Genomic DNA, 19,722 nt, shown 5'->3' on the forward strand with positions numbered 1-19,722 from the left:
TGTTTTGGTCATGTTTGCCAATATAATAGGCACAGGGTAGAACCTCAGAGTTATATTCATTTGCAGTTTACTATGCCTCTTTTATTTTATTTTTATTTATTTATTTTATTTTACTATGCCTCTTTTAGAAGAAGTCTAAATATCTGGGTGATGGATGGAATGCCAGACCTGAAGTCAAAAAGACTCATCTTCCTGAATTCAAATATGGCTTCAGACACTTACTGGCTTTGTGACCCTGGGCAGGTCATTTAACCCTGTTGGCCTCAATTTCCTCATCTGTAAAATGAGCTAAAGAAGAAAATAGCAAATTATTCCAGTATATCTGCCAAGAAAACCCTTACACCATTAGAAGAACTGAACAACAAGAAACAAGATCCTTCTAGCCTTTCCTGGCTCCCAGGTCACAATTGATGCCTGTTTAGCTGCTAGTCCATTAAAGCTCCAGGATCTTTTTTCACATGAGTTGTCTAATCATCCTTCCCATCTTGTGATTATGATTGCTGTTTTGAACCCAAATGTCAGACTTTTAATTTGTGTCTATAATACTTCATCTCATTTGAATTCGTTCATCCTTCTAGCCTCTGCACTGACAACAAGGAATGTATCAAGAGAAATAAATTCTTTATAAGGTACTCTGCTTTTGGCAGAGATAGCAGGCAGATCCAACAGAGAACTAAATAATAGAAGTCCCTTGTTCCATGTAAAACACATCTCTATCAGGCTTGGGATTTTTTTATCTTAATGATTCTCAGATCTTTTTGTTTCCTGAATTCCTCATCTTTTCCCTCCGCATTGGTGCTTGGTGGTACACATTCAGAGTGATGTCACTTGAAAATATTTCTGGTTCTATTTGATTGAGGAAAACTGGCCAGAGTTGAAAAACATGATTGAATCATTATTTTGAGTTAACACAATGAAAACTAGAAATACTGATTTTACTACTTGTCCTTCAGAGCTCTGTGATACAAATGCAAACTGTCCTGACTTGTTTAATACAATGGAACCAAATATGATTCACCAAAACCATATGTACATTTTCTAGTAAGGAATATATTGGGAGTTATTGTCAATTACAATTTTAAAAAATGCTTACTGTGGCCATTCCTATTTCCTCTATCATTGTGAATATTGTCATTCTTATAGGGCTTCTTAACTGTTAGGAAAGTAATATTTATAATATAATGATCAAAATAATATTAATTAATAGAAATATTAAAAATAATATCTAAGCCATCATAAGTAGAATTAGAGAAGTAGTATATAGATTTATACTGGTGGATTGATAGCAAATAAGAGGAATATACAAATTGATGCCTTTTAAGGTTTTTAAATTTGTTTTAGACTTGCAAATCTCCCAGAAAGTAGGAGCTATTAATATCCCCATTTTACAGATGAAGAAGCTGAGTCAGATAGTGGTTAAATGACTTGTCTAGGTCACTCAGTTAATAAGTATATGAGTCCAGATTTGAACTCATGAGTATTCCTAACTCCAGGTCCAGCAATATAAAATGATAATATCTGCCATAATTATAACCATAAAAACTTTCTTGCATCCAATTGTAGTTCTTGTTCTCATTTTTAATTTGGGGAATATTTCAGGAGATATTTGTGTTCAATTTTTCTTTTCGAACTGGATAAAGATGAATTTTGGTTATCCAGGTTAATGGTCTCCAAATATGTATATTGTACATGTGAATCGCCTTTCTCTTTTTCTTCCCTTTTTGTGATCCAGGTGCATTGTTAGTTCTAAAGGCTTGAACAAATTAGTGGTTTTGGTTGTGCCAATATATTTATGTCTCTATTATTCTGTAACAACTTTAGTAATTGTCATTTTTTTCTTTTTTTGCCATCATGCCATTGCTAATCTGGTGTGTGAGGTGGAATGTAAGAGTTGTTTCTTTTTGCATTACACTATTAATAATTTAGAGCATTTTATATGATTTTGATAGTTTAGATTTCTTCCTTTGAAAACTACTTTTCCTTCAACCATTTTCTATTGGGAGAATAGTTCCTGTTCTTATATATATTTTATTTGTTTCTTACATATCTTGAATATTAAAACTTTTTCAGAGAACTCTGTAAAGATTATTTTGCCAATTAATTATTTCCCTTCTGATTTAGTGCCACCATTTGTTTTTTTAAAATATTTTTTAATTTATGAAATCAAAGTTATGCATTTTATTTTCTGTAATTCTCTCCATTCTTTGTTTGGTTATAAACTCTTCCCCTAACCACTAGTACAAAAAAGCCTTCCTTTTCTTCCTTATTCATTTAATTTGTTTACAATTTGATTTTTTAAATCTGCCATACATTCATTTGCACCTCATCTTTGTATAGGATGTAAGATGCTAGTTTCTACTTAACTTCTACTAGATTGATAGGAAATTCACTTTGGCAGTATACCATGAGACCACAATCATTAAGTCCATGACAGTCTCAAATGGGCACTCCCTATTGAAAGGCATATTACATTACAGCACCCTAATTAACTCACTGGAGCAGCTAGAAAGTACAGTGGATAGAGTGCTGGTCTTGGAATCAGGAAAACCCAGGTTCCTGAATTCAAATCCAACACTTAGCTATGTGTCCTGGGTAAATCACTTAACCCTGTTTGTCTCAGTTTCATCATCTGTAAAATAAGTAGAAGAATAAAATGGTTTACCATCCTAGTAACTTTACCAAGAAAACCCCAAATGAAGTCATGAAGAATTGGACAAGACTGAAAAATGACTGAACAATGAATTAACAAAATTAACTCATTACAATAGTTATTCCAAATCTTTTCTCCAACCCTCTCTCAGATGAAGACCTTGCTCATACTTCATCAAAAAACCTGAGGCCATTTACCAAGAGCTCTGTCTCTTCAAGAGCTTCTCTTCTCATTTTACATCACCCAAATGCCCAACACTGTCATCTACTCCTTCACTCCTGTTTTATATGAAGAAGTGGCTCTGGGAACTGACATCCTCCATATGGGAATAAAAGCAGCTAAGACTTTCCCCCTAGATTAGCAATGTATATGTGAAACAGACTGTCTTCATCCTTTAAAAAGTTCAAGTTTAAGGCTCTGGATTCTAAGCTAAAAGAGAAATGATGGCAATCACTTTTTATCCTATGTGAATTAGGGGGCACCCTAAAAAAAAGTTTTGGTTTTATCCAGAAGCTGGAAGTAGACAATTTAAATTATGTGACCAATGCAACATCTTATAAAAGATCATTCTTGGTAATGAATAGCAGTAATCAGCTGATTAATGTCTGATTGGGACCATATGACTGGCAATGAAGATAAGCCATGTAAGACCACCAGAGAGCAGGTCCAGTAGAACTAGGACAATTCAATTGCCCAAGGATATTGATGGCTTTGCCATGTCAGAGATTTGAGTTGCCCCTTTGAGCATAAACCCTAGTTAACACATATTCCCTATGTATGCAGCCTTCCATGGAAATTCCCTAGATGTGACCATTCTTACTCCTGATGGTATATGTACTTGTGGGTGAGTATAACCATGATTTATAATCCTAAATCTTCTTTTCCCATTCCCTATACAATATTATCAAATACCTTCTTTTAAACTAATTGTGTCCTTTGGCTGATTAGTGTAAGCAAACACTTCCATGGGGGCTTATGAGCTGTGATTTTGAGTGAATACAGATCTATAGAGTACCTTGAACTTGAAGCAACTTTTTGGGGGACATGTAAGAGGGGATGCGCCAGATGCTACACGCATGAACCCCAACACATTCATAACATCTGCTCCTGGCTGCCTCCCCAAATTTCTTTTGCTAGTTTCATGCCCCCTGCCACCATGGCAATGATTTGGACTTTTGGAGTTAATCCACTGAAAGAAGTGAGCACTTTCTTGCTACAAGAGCCAGACTCCATTTTGAAAGGCAATGCATTCACCATGTTCCTGAGCCCTCTCTCCAGTTTAATCTTAGGAGCTCATAGTTTTAATTTGTGAATAAATTTATTGCTTTTGGAAATGGAACACTGTAGGATTTTTTCCGAGTATCAGCACAAAACCAGAGCTTCCAATGCATGTGCTGGCCATAGTTCTGTCTATTGGTCCCTAGCCATGTTATTTCCCTAGCACATAGTACTCACCCAGGGAGTGGCAGTTCTACTGATTTATATCAAAGTATGCACAGCTTTTTGTCATGCTGATTAACGAGGACCACAGTGACCCCAAAGAATTTTTTTTTTCAGTTTCAGTGTGTCTTGACGAGGACTGAGGCAAAATTCCCTGTCATTTCATTTTAGGAGAGCTGGAAACCAGATCATCAGACCCTTCTACTCCTTCTCCCTCCATCTCCCAATAAAAAGCTAAGATAAACCATCCCACTTCCTTATTTGTCCAAATAAAACAACACAAGAGCTTCAAATGCTGGTTCTTATTGTGGTTAGGCTGAAATATGGGCTCTAATCCTCATTAACGGTCAGGGTCAGCTTGCTAACTTTGGACATCAGCAGGCATTTTATGATTCCTCATGTGTTTTCTTTTTAAAAAGTAATTAAGAATAATTTAAAAAATCCAAAGTTCTTCTGCCAAACTTGCTTTCTTTTCATCCTTTCTCTAGTCTTGATTTGAAATTACAAGCTGAGAGTATTTTTGGTACTTTGCCTGTCTTTGAGTCAAGTCATCTGTCAGGCGGTAAAATTTGGAAGAGGGCAATGATCAAGATTCCATGATCCCGGGGTACGTATAACAAGAAGAGGGAAAGAACCAACCCCTGAAGCCGATGCTAGACTGTCTTAGGGAATACACAGCACATTTGGGGGAGGATATCTCATTAAAATGGCACATGTCCTATGGAAAGCACCTGTGATGATATTATTAATTTCCATTAATAATGATAACCACCAATAATAAAATAGCATAGGTAGCTAATCTTAATGTTTGCAAAGTACTTGACATATCTGATTCTCACCAGATAGACTGACAGATAGATATTTTTTATTATACCTGTTTAACAAAGGAGGAAACTGATACACAGATTAAGTAACTTGCAGAGTCTCACAGCTAGATATTGTCTGAGGCAGCATTCAAACTCGGGACTTCCTCATTTCAAATGTTATGCTCTGTCAACTGTCCCATCTCCTATAGGATACACATTGAAAAAATAGTAACATAGGGTGCATGTTGACAGAATGGAAGATTGCCATTGATATAATAGATAACTTGGGTTCAAATCCTACCTCTGACACTACCTGAATGATCTTGGGTAAGACACCTCAGATTCATTAATCTGGACATTAAGGAGATTGAACTAGATGGTCATGGAGCTCCCCTTTCAGTTGTTGATTTGTGTTCCTGAGTGAGTAAGAAGATGTTTTATCATTTGAGAAATGGGTAGACAATTGACTTTGAAGTCTATTTTGTTGCTTTTCCTTAGGTCACCTTGATTGTGCATGACTCCATTTGGGATTTCCTTGGCAAAGATCTTGGAGTGGTTTGCCCTTTCCTTCTCCAGCTCATTTTACAAATGAGAAAACTGAGCCAAGCAGAGTTAAGTGACTTGCCCAGGGTCACACAGCTAGGAAGTGACTGAGGTGGGATTTGAGCCCAGGAAAATCAGTCTTCCTGATTCCAGCCCAGGCACTCTGAGCACTACATAGGGCCACCCAGTTGCCCCAATTTACCATATACCACGTACTAAATTCCTAGATGTCTGAGCAACCCCTTGGCCAAGAATAAAGATGACATTTGAAAATAGCAATTTTTGGAGGCAAATTTTCATCTTTATTTAAAAAAGGAAAGTAGAGTTCTCTTGTTGATTTTGTGGAAAATAAAGGTAACTGTCGACTTACAGCTCTGGCTAATTCATGCACTCGTTGAGTCCAACTTAAGCTCTAGTTACTTTGACAGGATTTAAAGTAGTAAGACAAATGTGAATAAAATGAAATTAGGTCTGTAGGATTCTGAATAATAAAATAAAGATTAAGATGGTGATATTGGTCCCTCAAGTGCCGGTATTTAAACTTTAAAAATCAATCAGGAGAGAAGATTAAGTGGTGTTTCTTTGGTCCTAAGAATGTAAAAGCTAAGACTAAAATGTTCCTTTTTCCCCCCACAGGTTTAAGATGTAAAGAATGATACTTAAAGACATTAAATGACTATTAAATTCTCTTCAGTGTGTAAAGGATCTCCTATAAAGTACACTCAGAAGGAATCCCTGAGTTTATTCAATACTCTGCTAGTATCTTCCTTCATAAACAAAAGGGGATTTTTTAAAAAGCTTTGCAAAAGAGGCCCAAACACACACAAAACCTTCTAGCAAGCAGCAGTATTGGTGCCTCTAGACTATCTCCACAGTGCTTCTGAAATCAGCCTCCCTTAGAGGCGCGTTGGGGAAGGAAAAATGAATTCATAAAATTAAAATATGATGTTTGAGATTCTTTAGTCATTTCTGGAGATGGCATAAAGCAGCCAATCTTTGATTTCCTCTCTATGAAGTTTCAACCATTTGATGTTATTCTTCACTGTTTCCAGAACTTTCTGTCGAGAAGCTGCTCCTGCTCCAGCTTCAGGATATTTCTTAAAAAACATCTCTATCTAGAAAAGAGAGAACAATTTTAATTTTTTAATTTTAATTTTTTTAAATCCCACATTTTCTGACTTTTTAATGGACATATAAAACGATGTCTTTTGATTTTTTTCTCTTTTATTACTATACACTTGACAATTATGTATAAACACGAACATTTCCACATTCTAGGAACAGGAAAAAGACATAGTGAATCTCCTTTACATACAGCTTTAAAAATATGTATATTTTAAATTAAGTGTGGTAGTTCTGCCAATGCTTTGCTTGTTTTGGTCCCATTCTGCATTGTTTCTTGCTCTCTTATTTGTATTTTTAAATAATTCATCAGTGCTCTTTTCTCCCTTTTTTAAAAATAAGATTAAACCTGCTTTTTAAAACCCCCTTTACAATAAGAAACTAATAAACCTTTTGAAAAATTAAATCAATTTAATATCACTTCTAAGAGAGAAGAGGACAAGGGCAAGGCAGTTGAGATAAAGTGACTTGTCCTGGGTTGCACAGATAGGAAGTGTCTGGAGGGAAACAATTTAAAGAAAAACTCACTCTGAGGCTACTAATAAATTTTCTAGATTTTCAGTAATCATTAAAAGAAGGGGACTGTGAATCCCTTCTGCCCTCAAAATCTAGGCCCATCATATATAGGTTTCAAGTCCAGCTTCCACGTGGAGATTCATTCATTTCTTCTCTTGAGTCTTCAACCCTTGAACAATTCACCTGGCTCAAGTATATAGTACACATGATGGCATCTTGCACCTCATAGGTGCCCATCTCTGGGCTCTTGGCTACTGAAACCTGGGTGTATGTGTTCAGGTTCTTTATTTCTATCCTAGGACAACTCCTCCCTAGTGTGGTTTTCCGGGTAAATTGTATCTATCGGATAAACTGTGAATCTAGAGCTTGAAGAGATAGCAGAAGCCAGTTAGTCTAGCCCCTGCATTCATAGAGGGAAAATGAGTTCTATGGAGATTAAATGACTTGCTCACAGTCATAGATCATAAAATGGGATTTGGATTTCAAAGGATCATAGTTGAAAAAAGACTTTCATGGTCATCTAGTATGCAACTCTCTCTCTCTCTCTCTCTCCCTTTCTCCCTCTGTCCCTCCCTTCCTCTGTCCCTCTTTCCCTCTCTCCCTTTCTGTCTCTCTCTGTCCCTCTCTCTCTACTTCTCCCTTTCTCCCTCTGCCTCTGTCTCCCTCACTCTGTCCCCTCTCTTCCTTTCTTCCTCTCTCTCTGTCCTCTCTCTCTTCCTTGCTCTCCCTTTCTCCCTTTCTCCTTCTCCCTCTCCCTCTCTTTCCCTCCCTCTCCTTTTCCCTCTCTCTCTCTCTCTTTCTCTCTCTCTGTCTCTCTCCTTCTGTCTGTCTCTGTCTCTCTCTTACACACACACACACACACACACACACACACACACAGAGGCTTTACAGTTGGGAAAGCTGAGGCCCAGTGATAAATGATTTCCTCAGGGTCACACAGAAAGTAGCCAGCAGAGGCAGTATCAGAATCTAGGGTCTCCAGAGATTCTTTCCATTATGTCCTTGGTCAGTGTTTAAGTTCGTTATAAGGACTTGGGGTGGTGTATAAAGAGTATTTTAAAATGATCAGTCATGGATTCCAACTGCCTAATCTCTTTATAGGCATATTCTTATTTTTCCCCAACCACACAGAGTATCCCTGAGACCACAGGGACTACCATCCTCAACTCACTAATAAAATGTGGGATTCTAAAATTCCAATAATTTTATAAAACTGTCAAAATGTTGTTTCTTAAACAGATCACAAAGCCTTCCCTCCCTTTCCATCTCTAGTTGTCCAAGAAAGAGAGGCACAGAGAGAGAGACAGAGATAGAATAGAGAGAGATCCAGGAAGGGAGGGTAGGAGAAGATCCTTACCTATGAGGAATGAAGAGATTTAAACCTTTGGTTTTGAAACACTAAACACCCAAGTCTGGATGTAATCTAATCACCCCAGGGTCATAAGTCCCAGACAAAAAGAGTAACCTTGGTTTCTTGGCAACCTAAGCAGCCTCACAGAGCTTTCTTAAGGGCTCTGAGACCTTAGATTTTTGCCTTGTGATATTGTTTAATTTTCTTTTTCCAAATAGAAAAAAAAAAGGAACCATATTTTCTAAGATCTCACCATCTTTTTCCCTGACCTTGACTAACTCTATGGCATATTGATTGCATGGAGGAAATTCAACAGAAGATTAGTCTGGGTTATCTGAAAAAAAAAGAGGAATGTTGGGAAACAGTTTAGATTCATACCTGCCAGAGCTGGAACTCTGTATTGAATGGCTCTGCTATTGTCACAATTCGGCCAAGGTTTCTATCATTGAGAGTAAACCTGAAAGGAAATTCATGGGAGGAAAAGACAGAATTGAGGACAACAAGATTCTGACTTATTGACATATATATATATATGTATATATATATGCATATATATACATATATATTCCCACTTTTTTGTTTTTATTCTTAAAATATTCTTAAAGTAATTATCAAATTGTTACAGAAAGTCATAAAAATAGCATATCTTAGAGACAAGAACTCTGAATTCTGTCTTTAATGCCACCATGCTAAGCCCTTTACAATTATTATCTCATTTAATCCTCCCAACAATTCTGGGAGATAAGTGCTTGTTAGAGCTTTAGAGATCATGTAGTATAATTCAGTCCAATCCAATAAGCATTTTTATTCAGTATCTACTAACTATGAGTCACTGTACTATATGAAAATAGACCTTGCCTTCAAGAGAGAGGGAAGGTAAGCGTATTTATTAAGCACCTACTACATACCTGGCACCATCCTGAACACTTTACATATATAATCTCCTTTGATCTTCACAACAATTCTATGAATGCTATTAGCTTCATTTTTCAATTGAAGAAACTGAGACAGATGGAGCTTAAGTGATTTGTCCAAAGTAAATGTCTGAGGCTGGATTTGAACTCAGATCTTCCTGACTCTAGGCACAGTACTTAATCAGTTGCACCACTTAGCTGAGAAAGAAGCTTACGTTGTGCTGGCTGCATCCCCCCTTATTGTACAGGTAAGAAAACAGTCCTAGAGAGGTCAAGGACCTTGCCTAAGATTATATACTTAATTAGTGACAAAGCTAGGTTGAAAACCTAGATCTCCTGACCCCCAATCTAGTGACCTCAATAAAAAGTTAAGGAAATTATGAATTCCATTACTAGAAGGAAGTGTACTAAACTCAAGGAAAACCTTTTCCAAGGCAAACCAAACCAATTTCTACAATGATTAGGCAGAAGGGTGCCCCATCTGATTTTTTCTTGCTAAAACCAGTGTTCTTAAGCTGGAATTCATGAAAATTTTCTTTCTGATTATCTCAATAGGATTAATTTCCTTTGTAGTCCTATGTATTTTATTTTGTTAATATAAAAACATGCTTAGAAGGGCATCTGACTGTCAAAGGGCATGTGTTATCCTAGCTCAGCCTTTGGGAAACTAGAGTTATCTCCGAGCTTCAGTGAGGCTGTAGAGTGGGAGATTACTTGGGATTGTAAATGGACTGGGTGATCATCTTCATCTCACAGATCACAGGACATTAGATCTGGGGTTGGGATTCAAGCAGCATTATGTGAACTAACATGGTTAGACTGAGACAATTGCCTTTATGTTTACCAGTAAGAAGGAAGGAAACGGAAATTGCCAAGAATGAAAAAGTAAAAGAGGAATAAAAAAATGCACTGTGTTAACATCAAAAAGAGCAAGATGCTGGACTGAATCTTCATGGGTAGGAAGAGTAGAGAATAGTCCTTAGGTAGAACTAGATAGAACACTGTATTTGGAATTAGGAACATTCATCTTCCTGAATTCAAATCTGGCTTCATACACTTACTAGCTGTGTGACCCTGGGCAAGTCACTTAACTTTATTTGCCTCAGTTTTCCCCATATGTAAAATGAGCAGGAGAACCACTCCAGTACCTTTACCAAGAAAACCCCAAATGGAGTTGAGTCATGAAAAGTTGAAAGTGACTGAAAAATGAGGAGAACGGGCTGTAATTTGTTCCTCCTACCCATTATTTGGAAGACTTAACAGGAGGGCACAATGATATCTTAAAGATTTTAAAGGTGATTTTGTCATGCTCTTTTATATCTTTACTTCTGATGGTACAGTGGGGAGAGTACTAGAGTCAGAGTGTGGAATACCTAATTTCCAATTTAGCCTCCTCACACTAGCTATGTGACATTGGGCAAATCATTTAACCTCTCTGTTTCCTTATGTATAAAATGGGGATAAAAGTAGCACCTGCCACCCAGAAGTCTAATAAGGGTAAAATTCAATAATATCTGTAATTTATTTTCCAGTCTTAAAGTACTATATAAAGGATAGCTATTATTGCTATTATTTTTTATGTAATGTAATTGTTATTTAAAGCAACGATCATAGTTCTTCAAGGTTATTACCATTACAATATTACTTTATTATTCAGTTGTTTCAGTCATGTCTGACTCTTCAAGAGCCCATTTGGAGTTTTTCTTGGCAAAGATACTGGAGTGGTTTGCCATTTTTTTCTACAGTTCATTTAACAGATGAGAAACTGAGGCAAACAGGGTTAAGTGACTTGCCCAGGATCAGAGAGCTAGTAAATGAAGTCAATATTCCTAAGTCTGTGCAAAGAAAAAACATTTCCAGGAGCAGAGCATCAAGCCTGTTTTCTTAGAAAACATTGTTTTTGGTTTGTATCCATTTGAATGAGTTTCTGTTCATACTCATGAACTAAAACTAAAAAGGAAATATCAAGTTTTATCCCTTTGGTCCATTATTACCATTGAGCCTGCTGAGCACTGTCATTTCATCCCAAAGTTTAGTGGGAGAACAAAAAGGAAATAATAATTCTCCAACAATCTGGGATGTTGTGTGACTGAATCTCAAACTGGCAAGGACATTGCCATCATGATCATCAGATGTCCTTCAAGGCACATCAGGAAAGCCAAGAAAGCTCACAATAAATTGTGTCTTTATGGAAGAAGCTAAAAATAGCCATTTTTAAGTTTGAGAAAAAGAAGAGAAGCCTGGAAAAAAATTTGGTTGAAATTTAGCTCAATTTTGTTTAAGCCTTTTCCAGTTCTCCTGGAGAAATGAACATTTATTCAAGCTCATTGTAATTAGGTTGTTTCCCTCTCCTGTTTTTTTTGTTCATTTGTTTGTTTTTTTGTAACGGGCATATGGTTATCATATAATTTCACATATTGGACCATTTCAAATACCACATGAAAATTAGGTCATTAGATTGTGAGGCAATGTTAAGACCTCAGGCCAGGATGGTCAAGTTAGAGACATAATTTGGGTTATGGTGAGAAAAGAAGGAAAAAAGAGAGCTTTTGGACTTGTGAACTGAAAGGTAGAAAAAGGAAAGAAAAAAAATGGTATATCAATGTAGTAGTCAAGGTTTCCTTTTATTATTGATATTATTTACTGTCATCTAGGGAGGAGTACTAGGAAAGGAGGCAAGAGAATGAATAAGGACAGAGATGAGGAAATTGAGTCCCAGAAGAGTCATATAAGTAATAAATTACAGAGCTGATATTTGACCAGCCTACCATAGTAGATAGAGTATTGGATCTGGGGTTTGGAAAACATTGGTTCAAATGTTGCCTCAGACACTTATTAGCTTTTTGATCCTGAGCAAATGAAAGGAAGAAAAAAGTATAGAGCATTTATTAAGTGCCCACTATATGCTAAACACTTTATAAATGTTATCTTTTTTTAATTCATTCAAACAACAATAAATCACTTAATTTCTCTGGAGTCTCATTTTTATCATCTGTAAAATGAAAGCATTGGTCTCAGTGATCTGTAAGGTCCCTTTTAACTCTAAATGTAGGATATCATGATCCCTATGTTCCCAGTATTACATTGTTTTCATTACATTTTGAAGTTAGTTCTTGGAATTATAATGTCCCAAATGGGTAATAATATATGTAAATATCTAATGGAAACAAATGTATATGTCTATATATACACACATTTTTCATCACAGCCCTTCAGATCCCAATTTGTTACTGATCAGTTAGAATTTATTCATTCCACAGGAAGTAAAATAGTCAACTTGGATCTTGTTCCTTTAATGGAAAATAACATTTTCCTTGATTTTTAATCATGTATTCTTTGAGATAATGGCATTTATTAAAACTGAAATAGTTGACTCAAGAATAAAATATCTGTGGACAGTCATAAGCAAAGAAAACAACAAACCAATCAGAGGACAACACACCTGTTGACTAAATATTCCCAGTTGAATCTTATCCAGTCCCAGGCCATGTACTTGCCATAGCTATTATACGAAATGTATCGGATAACAGTAAACACATCCTGGGATTTAATGAAATTGGAGTCCTTGAGAAGCTCCAGATACCTAAGAGAAGTCAAACAGAAAATTGATTCAAAAGGAACTTTTGATATTCATCCATAGCTAAATTCTACCCAATAACATAATAATCTAATTCTTAAGGCACCAACTGACATAATTAATTGGATGAAAGAAATGATGAGAAACATTTTAAAGTTTTTCATCTTTTGTACTACTGTCAAAGGCCATTTGATGATTTCTAGAAGCCAAAAAAAAAAAGCCTAAGTTATATAAATCTTTAAGATCAGATTTTCGAGATTATTCATAGACATGAAATAAACAATAAAATGGACTTTGTTTATAAATATGAACCTTGAAGCTCAAATTATGTTGAAAAGGAGTTTTGTTTGTTTGAAGGTGGCTTTTAATAACTCCTAGTCATGTTTTCTTGCCCTCTTCTACTGGACAGGATTCTAAAAAATCAAGCTAAGAAACCAGTATTTTCTGAAGAAGGAATTTAAAAAATATTCATACTATTTCATGTAGACTCACAGTTAAGTGTGTTTGGCTCATTTTCGGATTGCACTTAATAATATGCTAATGCAACACTGTTTAGCTCAGTTGTCTATAGAAATCATGATGAGTCCCATGTCTTAAATTAAGTATCTCCATGAACGAATTATATTAACTGTCTTCCCTGGGCATAGACTATAACCCCAATGATTCTAGTCAACCATCTCAGGAATACATTTTGGTCACAAGGTAAGGTGGGTGAGAGGAACTGCTGGCAAGGGAATGTGTATGGAACACAATATTTCTGGTCCCCCACTGGGAAAGCCATTAAATAATGCATGTCCTATTGATAATGATTATGTTGTATTATTTATCATATACTTTAGGTAAGAAAAAATAGAGATGATACACATCTTAATTAAGAAGGAAACATTCCTTTAGGAGAATTAAGAAAAAGCCATAAAAAAACCTTGATAAAAGAGTAATGTTGTTGACAGATGCTAATCCATAAAGTAATTTTTCTTTTTCTTGAGCTAGAGTGGTATTCTGGTACTTCTGGAGTGTGTAGTTCCATGAAGCTTCATCACCCGAGAATTGCATTCCATATCGATACACCAGAAGTCGGAGATTCACAGGTTGCCTAGAAGAGAAACTATTTCATTTGTACAGTTTCTATACATTTTTCCCCCCATTATAAGACTTTACCACATTTTCTTCATTCTCCTTCTACCTCTCTAACTGTTCTTACTTAATCTCCTTCACTGGCTTCTTCCATTTTTTCATCATAGTTTTCTCCAAAGTTTTAGTTCTTGACTCTGTCTATCCTTCTCTCTCTCTCTCTCTCTCTCTCTCTCTCTCTCTCTCTCTCTCTCTCTCTCTCTCTCTCTCTGTGTCTGTCTGTCTGTCTCTCTCTTTCTCTCTCTCTGTCTGTCTCTCTGTCTCTCTCTGTCTATCTCTCTCTCTCTCTCTTCACCTTTTCCTCTGATTATTTCATTCAGTTTCATGACTTTATCTTAATGAAGATGATTTCCCAATTTATTTCATTAGTTTTGACCTCCTTCTTGAATGCCATGCTAGCATTTCCAGTGATATACTGGAATTTTCTACTTGGATGGCCCATTAATACCTCAAATTCAACATCTGAAAAATGAGTGAATTCATTTCATTCCATGAGCAGGGCTTTTTGAAATTCTTTCTCTTTTTTATTATCTTTCTAGAGACAGCTAGATGTTACACTAGATAGAGAGCTGGGATGGGAATCACAAAGATCTGAGTTCGAATTTGATTTCAGACACCTACTAGGGATATGACCCTAGGGCACAGTCATTTAATCCCCATTGCCTAGCCCTTACTGCTCTTCTACCTTAGAATCAATACTTATTATCAATTCTAAGACAGAAGGTAAAGGTTTAAAAAACAAACAAACAAACCCAATCCTGGTAAGTGCTATTAGTATCCCCATTTTATAATCAAGGAACCTAAGGTTACATGATTTTCCATGGTCATACTGTTAGTAAGTATCTTGGGTCAGATTTGAACTAGGGTCTTCCTGAATCCAGGCCCAGCACTTCAACCACTGTGCCAATATATCAACTACTTCTTATGGGCAGTGACCATGCCTTTTTATCTCCTCCAATGCACAGTGCATCCATTGAATGCATTAGATGACTTATACATATAAAATGAAGCAACAGATAAAGCAAATTATACATTGTAAATAGTCACCTATCTCCGTTTTGCCACTTCTTAAATAATTCTGATGCATTGTTCAGTGCATCTGGATCTCCCATCTTGCATGCCAGCCCTAGGACTGAGGCACGAAGTAATCTTTGAAAAGGAGAGAACAAGTCATTGTTTAAATGTTGTAACTATATTAAAAAAAAATTAAACCATCAAATGTTCATGACACCAAAAGATAGATAAGGAATAACTTTTCAAGATGTTCTCCTTCATCTTTCCACCCCAGAGCATCTGCCACAGGCTTCACCCGACCTTGAAGATATTCCTAAAATAAATGAACCATTAAAAATGAGTATGCTTCATTGTTTAGTCAATTCTCACTCATTTCATAAATAATCTATAGACATCAGAGGACTTTCTTTCTGTCTTTCTTTTTTTTTCTCTCTGTCTTTCTGTTTCTTTCTGTCTGTCTGTCTGTCTGTCTCTCTCCCTTACTTCCTTTCCTTTTTCTTTCTTTATTTCTAGGTACACATTTTAAGGTTTACAAACTGTCTTACTTTTGGAATCTTATTTGATCCTCACAACGACCATGAGATAGGTGCAATTATTATCCCCATATTTAAAAGGAGAAGACTGAGCCTCCAAATGCCACAATGACCCTTATGATGAGACTTCATTTTCCCACAATTTCCCTCAGCAGACCATCTAATTGTTTTTTTTTCCTTGTCCTTAATGAAACGTCCTTCTAACAATGTAACTCCCCAAACAGAAGTCTTTTCTGTGGACCATAGCTAGAAGAGAAGTGGTTGGTTTTAAAGGGATGTTCCTGTATCTTTGTCTTCTCTTTACATTGGCAATGGAGATGGGAACTTCTCCTCTATCACACACAGCTTACTCGACTAATGATCACATTTAATTTCCCAAAGCCATTATCAGCATTACCTTAAGCATAGGGTACAATTCTCTATCATCTTCAAGCATGCTGGTCATATAGGATAATGCTGATATGACTCTCTGCCACGTTAAGTAATCGTTTTCACTTTTCAGATACAAGGTCAGGTTCAGAGGAAAGTGGTAATTCAGAAGATTGGCCCTAAGGAAGGAAATGCAATACAATTAATTCAGATTTCTGTTCTTGTTTGGCTGAAAGCACTAATGGAGAGAAACCTACCCTTCAATACCAATTAGGTTTCTTTTTCATCAATTATTCTTCCACGAAGTTGTTTAGAAAAATGTACTTATTGAAAGCAGTTCGAAGCCTCCTGCCCAGCAGGCTAGGAACCTGTCAAGCGCTTTTATGTTAGCAATGATTTATTAGCTTCATCAAGCAGTCAGTAATGAAGAACAAGTTAGTAACAGCAGTATATGCATTTGAAGACACTGGAGCTAAATTTAAAGACAAATAAACAGAAACCACCATGTTGGATGTTTAGCACCAAAGAACATAAAAATTAAAGTACATTAAGAGCTAGGCGTAAAACTGCTAGTAGAGAGGCAATGATTCTGCTATAAACATAGCTCATTGAAATTGCTTTCATTTGTATTTTTTAAAGGAGAAACATTAGTGGCTCCTAGTCCATTGTTCTGTAGGTATTCAATAAATATTGAATGGAAAACTGCTTACACTATTCAGTCAACCTATCTTTCTTAAGTTTTCTCCCGTGGAAATTTGCCTTGCTTGTACATTTCCTAATGGGCTTCTTGGATGAAAGAACTATGGTGGGGTTTTTTAATCTGGGTATTTTGTAGACACTTCTAGAGTATGGAACCATGGAAAACAACAATGATTGTACAAATATTTGGACAGTATTACTTCCCTTTCCCCACCTCCAACTATGTACAACCCAAATTTTAGACAAGTTTTCAGATAGAATCCTAAGTGAAAATCTAATCTTCTCTAAGATATACTTTCAAGAGTTTTAAGTATTAGCATAAATGTAAAATGTTTGAACTTGAAGAGACATCAATTGACATTCATTGAGTCATTACAGTCTGCAAAGAATAGTTCCTGGAGTTCATTTTAAAATAGAACGAACCCATTAAAAAATAAAGAAGAGGTGTGGTCAGAAGTATAGGTCACCACTCAAAAGATGCTATCCCAGAGATTATGCTAAATGCTGCTCAGTAAAATAAACCAAAAATTCTGGAATCCCTCCATCTATAGGAAACCTTTCTGGATCCTCCTTAATTTTTTTCCCTTGTCTTTTACCTTTCTTAGTATCTCCAGCATTTAGCATAGTGCTTCGCCCATATTAGGGACTTAATACATGTTTATTGATGGATTGGTTCTAAATTCCTGGTCATCACTGAATATATATTGAAATGAAAAAATGACTCTCTCATCCTCTGGTCAGAGTGAAAGAAAAAGGGTAAAAGCCACCCACTGTTAATTGTTTAAATGGAACTGGGATGCTAATCACTGGTACCCGTAACAAATATGGGCTTAAACCAATAATAGTAGAGGAAAGAGCCTTGCTGGGACTCTGAGAGGAAATATAGCCTGTAGATGGAATCCTCAAAGAGGAGGGTCAGAGCAAATAATATAAGCTATTATATATTCAGTTCATTAAAGAGAAAACTATAGAATCTTCTCCTCCTCTTTCTTCTTCTAAAACCCTTACCTTTCCTCTTGGATCAATACTGTGTTTTGCTTCCAAGGCAGAAGAGTTAAAGGATAGGCAATGGGAGTTAAGTGACTTGCCTAGGGTCACACTGCTAGGAAGTATCTGTGGTCACATTTGAATCCAGGACCTTCCATCTCTAAGTCTGGATCTTAATCCACTGAGTTAACTAGCTGCCCCTGGAGATCTCTTCTAACAGATTGATTCTCATCTATGTACATGAGATCCTTTCTGTCCTCTAACCCACCTGAGATTTGAAAATGATTTATGTACTAAACATATACCCCAAGCGTGTTATTGATAAGAAAGTCCCCGTATACATCACAATATTTGTTGCAGCACTGTTTTGTGATAATAAAGAGCTGGAATCAAAGTAAATGTTCATCAACTGGGGAACAGCTAAAGGAACTGAGGAACATAAATGTGATAGAATATTATTGGCTATAAGAAACAACAAATATGATGAATAAAGAAAACATGAAAACACTTATATGAACTAATATACACCAAAGCAAGAGAGCCAAGAAATCAACATAAAGAATGCTCACAGCAATGGAAATGGAAAGGATAAGAACCAAGAAACAATTGAAGATGAATGAGAAAATTACAAAGCATAAGCAGGACCACAAAGAAGAGTTGTGAGAAGAAACCTCCCTCTTCTTTACAGAGGTAGGAAGTCTATGGGTTTGGAACATTCTACAATATTTTTAGATTTTTTTGATGTATTGAAGTTTTCCTAATTATTTTGTGTTTTTCCTCTTTCAAAAACTTTATTAAACAAAGGATGAACATAAAGGGATAGAGGGGGAAATTCAATTAAAAAACAAATGCATCGATAAATTTTATTTTTAAAAAGAATGATTTACAGCTTATAATATAACTAAGGACTCGCTTTATAAGTAATGCCAATGAAATAAATAACTACTTGATTGTAAACCAGGTCCCTTGCCTTCCAGAATATCATTTCCCAAGCCTTCTGATCCTTCAATGTAGAAACTGCCAGATCCTATGTAATCCTGGCTGGGGCTCCATGATATTTGAGTTATTTCTTTCTGGCTGCCTGTAGTATTTTCTATTTGACCTGGGAGCTCTTGAACTTGGTTATAACTTTCCTGGAAGTTGTCATTTGGGATTGTATTATAGGAGGCAATCTGTGGGGTCTTTCAATTTCTATTTTACCCTCTTATTCAAGAATAACAGGGCAGTTTTTTTGGATAAATTGTTATAAAATGATGTCTAGGTTTCTTGTGTGTGTGTGTGTGTGTGTGTGTGTGTGTGTGTGTGTGTGACTTTCCGGTAGTCCAATAATTCTTAAATTGTCTCTCCTGGGTCTATTTTCCAGATCTATTTTTTAATGAGATAGTTCATATTTTCTTCTATTTTTTTCTCCTTTTGATCTTGTTTTATTGGTTTTTGATGTCTTATAAAGTCATTAGCTACTATTTGCCCAATTTTAATTTTTAAAAACTGAATTTCTTCCATCACCTTTTGATCCTTCTTTTCCATTTGGTCCATTCTACTGTTTATGGGATTCTTTTCTTCATTGGATTTTTTGTGCCCCTTTTTCCAGTTTTCCTCTTTTGCATTTTAAGATGTTATTTTCTTTTTGCATTATTTTCATTTCTTTTTCCCATTTTTCTTTGACCTGTCTTATTTTTTTTTAATTTCTTTTTTTAGTTCATCCTGCCTTTGGGACCAATTTACATTTTTCTTTGAAGTTTTGTATGTGGTTGCTTGGATCTTACCAACCCCTGTTGATTCTGTGCTTTGCTCTTTGTTATCTTAGAAAATTTTGAGAATTAGGAGTTTCTTTTGCTGTTCACTCATTTTTTCCAGTCTCTTTTTGCCTGTGGACTGGGAATTCTGAGGTTTCTGATTCTCTCTCTGCTGCTGACTTGCAGGGTTCAGCACTGTGAGGCATTTTGCTCCAGGGCTAAGTCTTTTGTACAAACAAAACCAATGCAACCAAAATTAGAAGGGAAGCAACAAATTGGGGAAAAACTTCATAAAAAATGCTGACAAAAGTCTAATTACTCAAATTTATAAAGA

The 19,722-nt window shown here is 36.0% G+C and overlaps 1 protein-coding gene across 1 annotated transcript in view; it reads right to left on the minus strand.

Moving 5' to 3' along the window:
- Positions 1-5,718: 5,718 nt before the first annotated feature.
- The window catches only part of ENPEP (glutamyl aminopeptidase), a 126,741-nt gene continuing 112,737 nt past the window's right edge, over positions 5,719-19,722 (minus strand). Inside the window, exons 14-20 of the mRNA XM_001363884.4 lie at positions 15,995-16,145; positions 15,304-15,377; positions 15,098-15,199; positions 13,842-14,012; positions 12,785-12,925; positions 8,807-8,885; positions 5,719-6,554 (exon numbers count right to left, since the gene is read on the minus strand). Coding sequence (XP_001363921.2) covers positions 6,399-6,554; positions 8,807-8,885; positions 12,785-12,925; positions 13,842-14,012; positions 15,098-15,199; positions 15,304-15,377; positions 15,995-16,145 — 874 coding nt within the window. The 3' untranslated portion in view covers positions 5,719-6,398. The remainder of the gene's footprint in view (positions 6,555-8,806; positions 8,886-12,784; positions 12,926-13,841; positions 14,013-15,097; positions 15,200-15,303; positions 15,378-15,994; positions 16,146-19,722) is intronic.

The sequence above is a fragment of the Monodelphis domestica genome, chromosome 6 (genome assembly GCF_027887165.1).
Source record: "Monodelphis domestica isolate mMonDom1 chromosome 6, mMonDom1.pri, whole genome shotgun sequence".
Taxonomy (NCBI): domain Eukaryota; kingdom Metazoa; phylum Chordata; class Mammalia; order Didelphimorphia; family Didelphidae; genus Monodelphis; species Monodelphis domestica.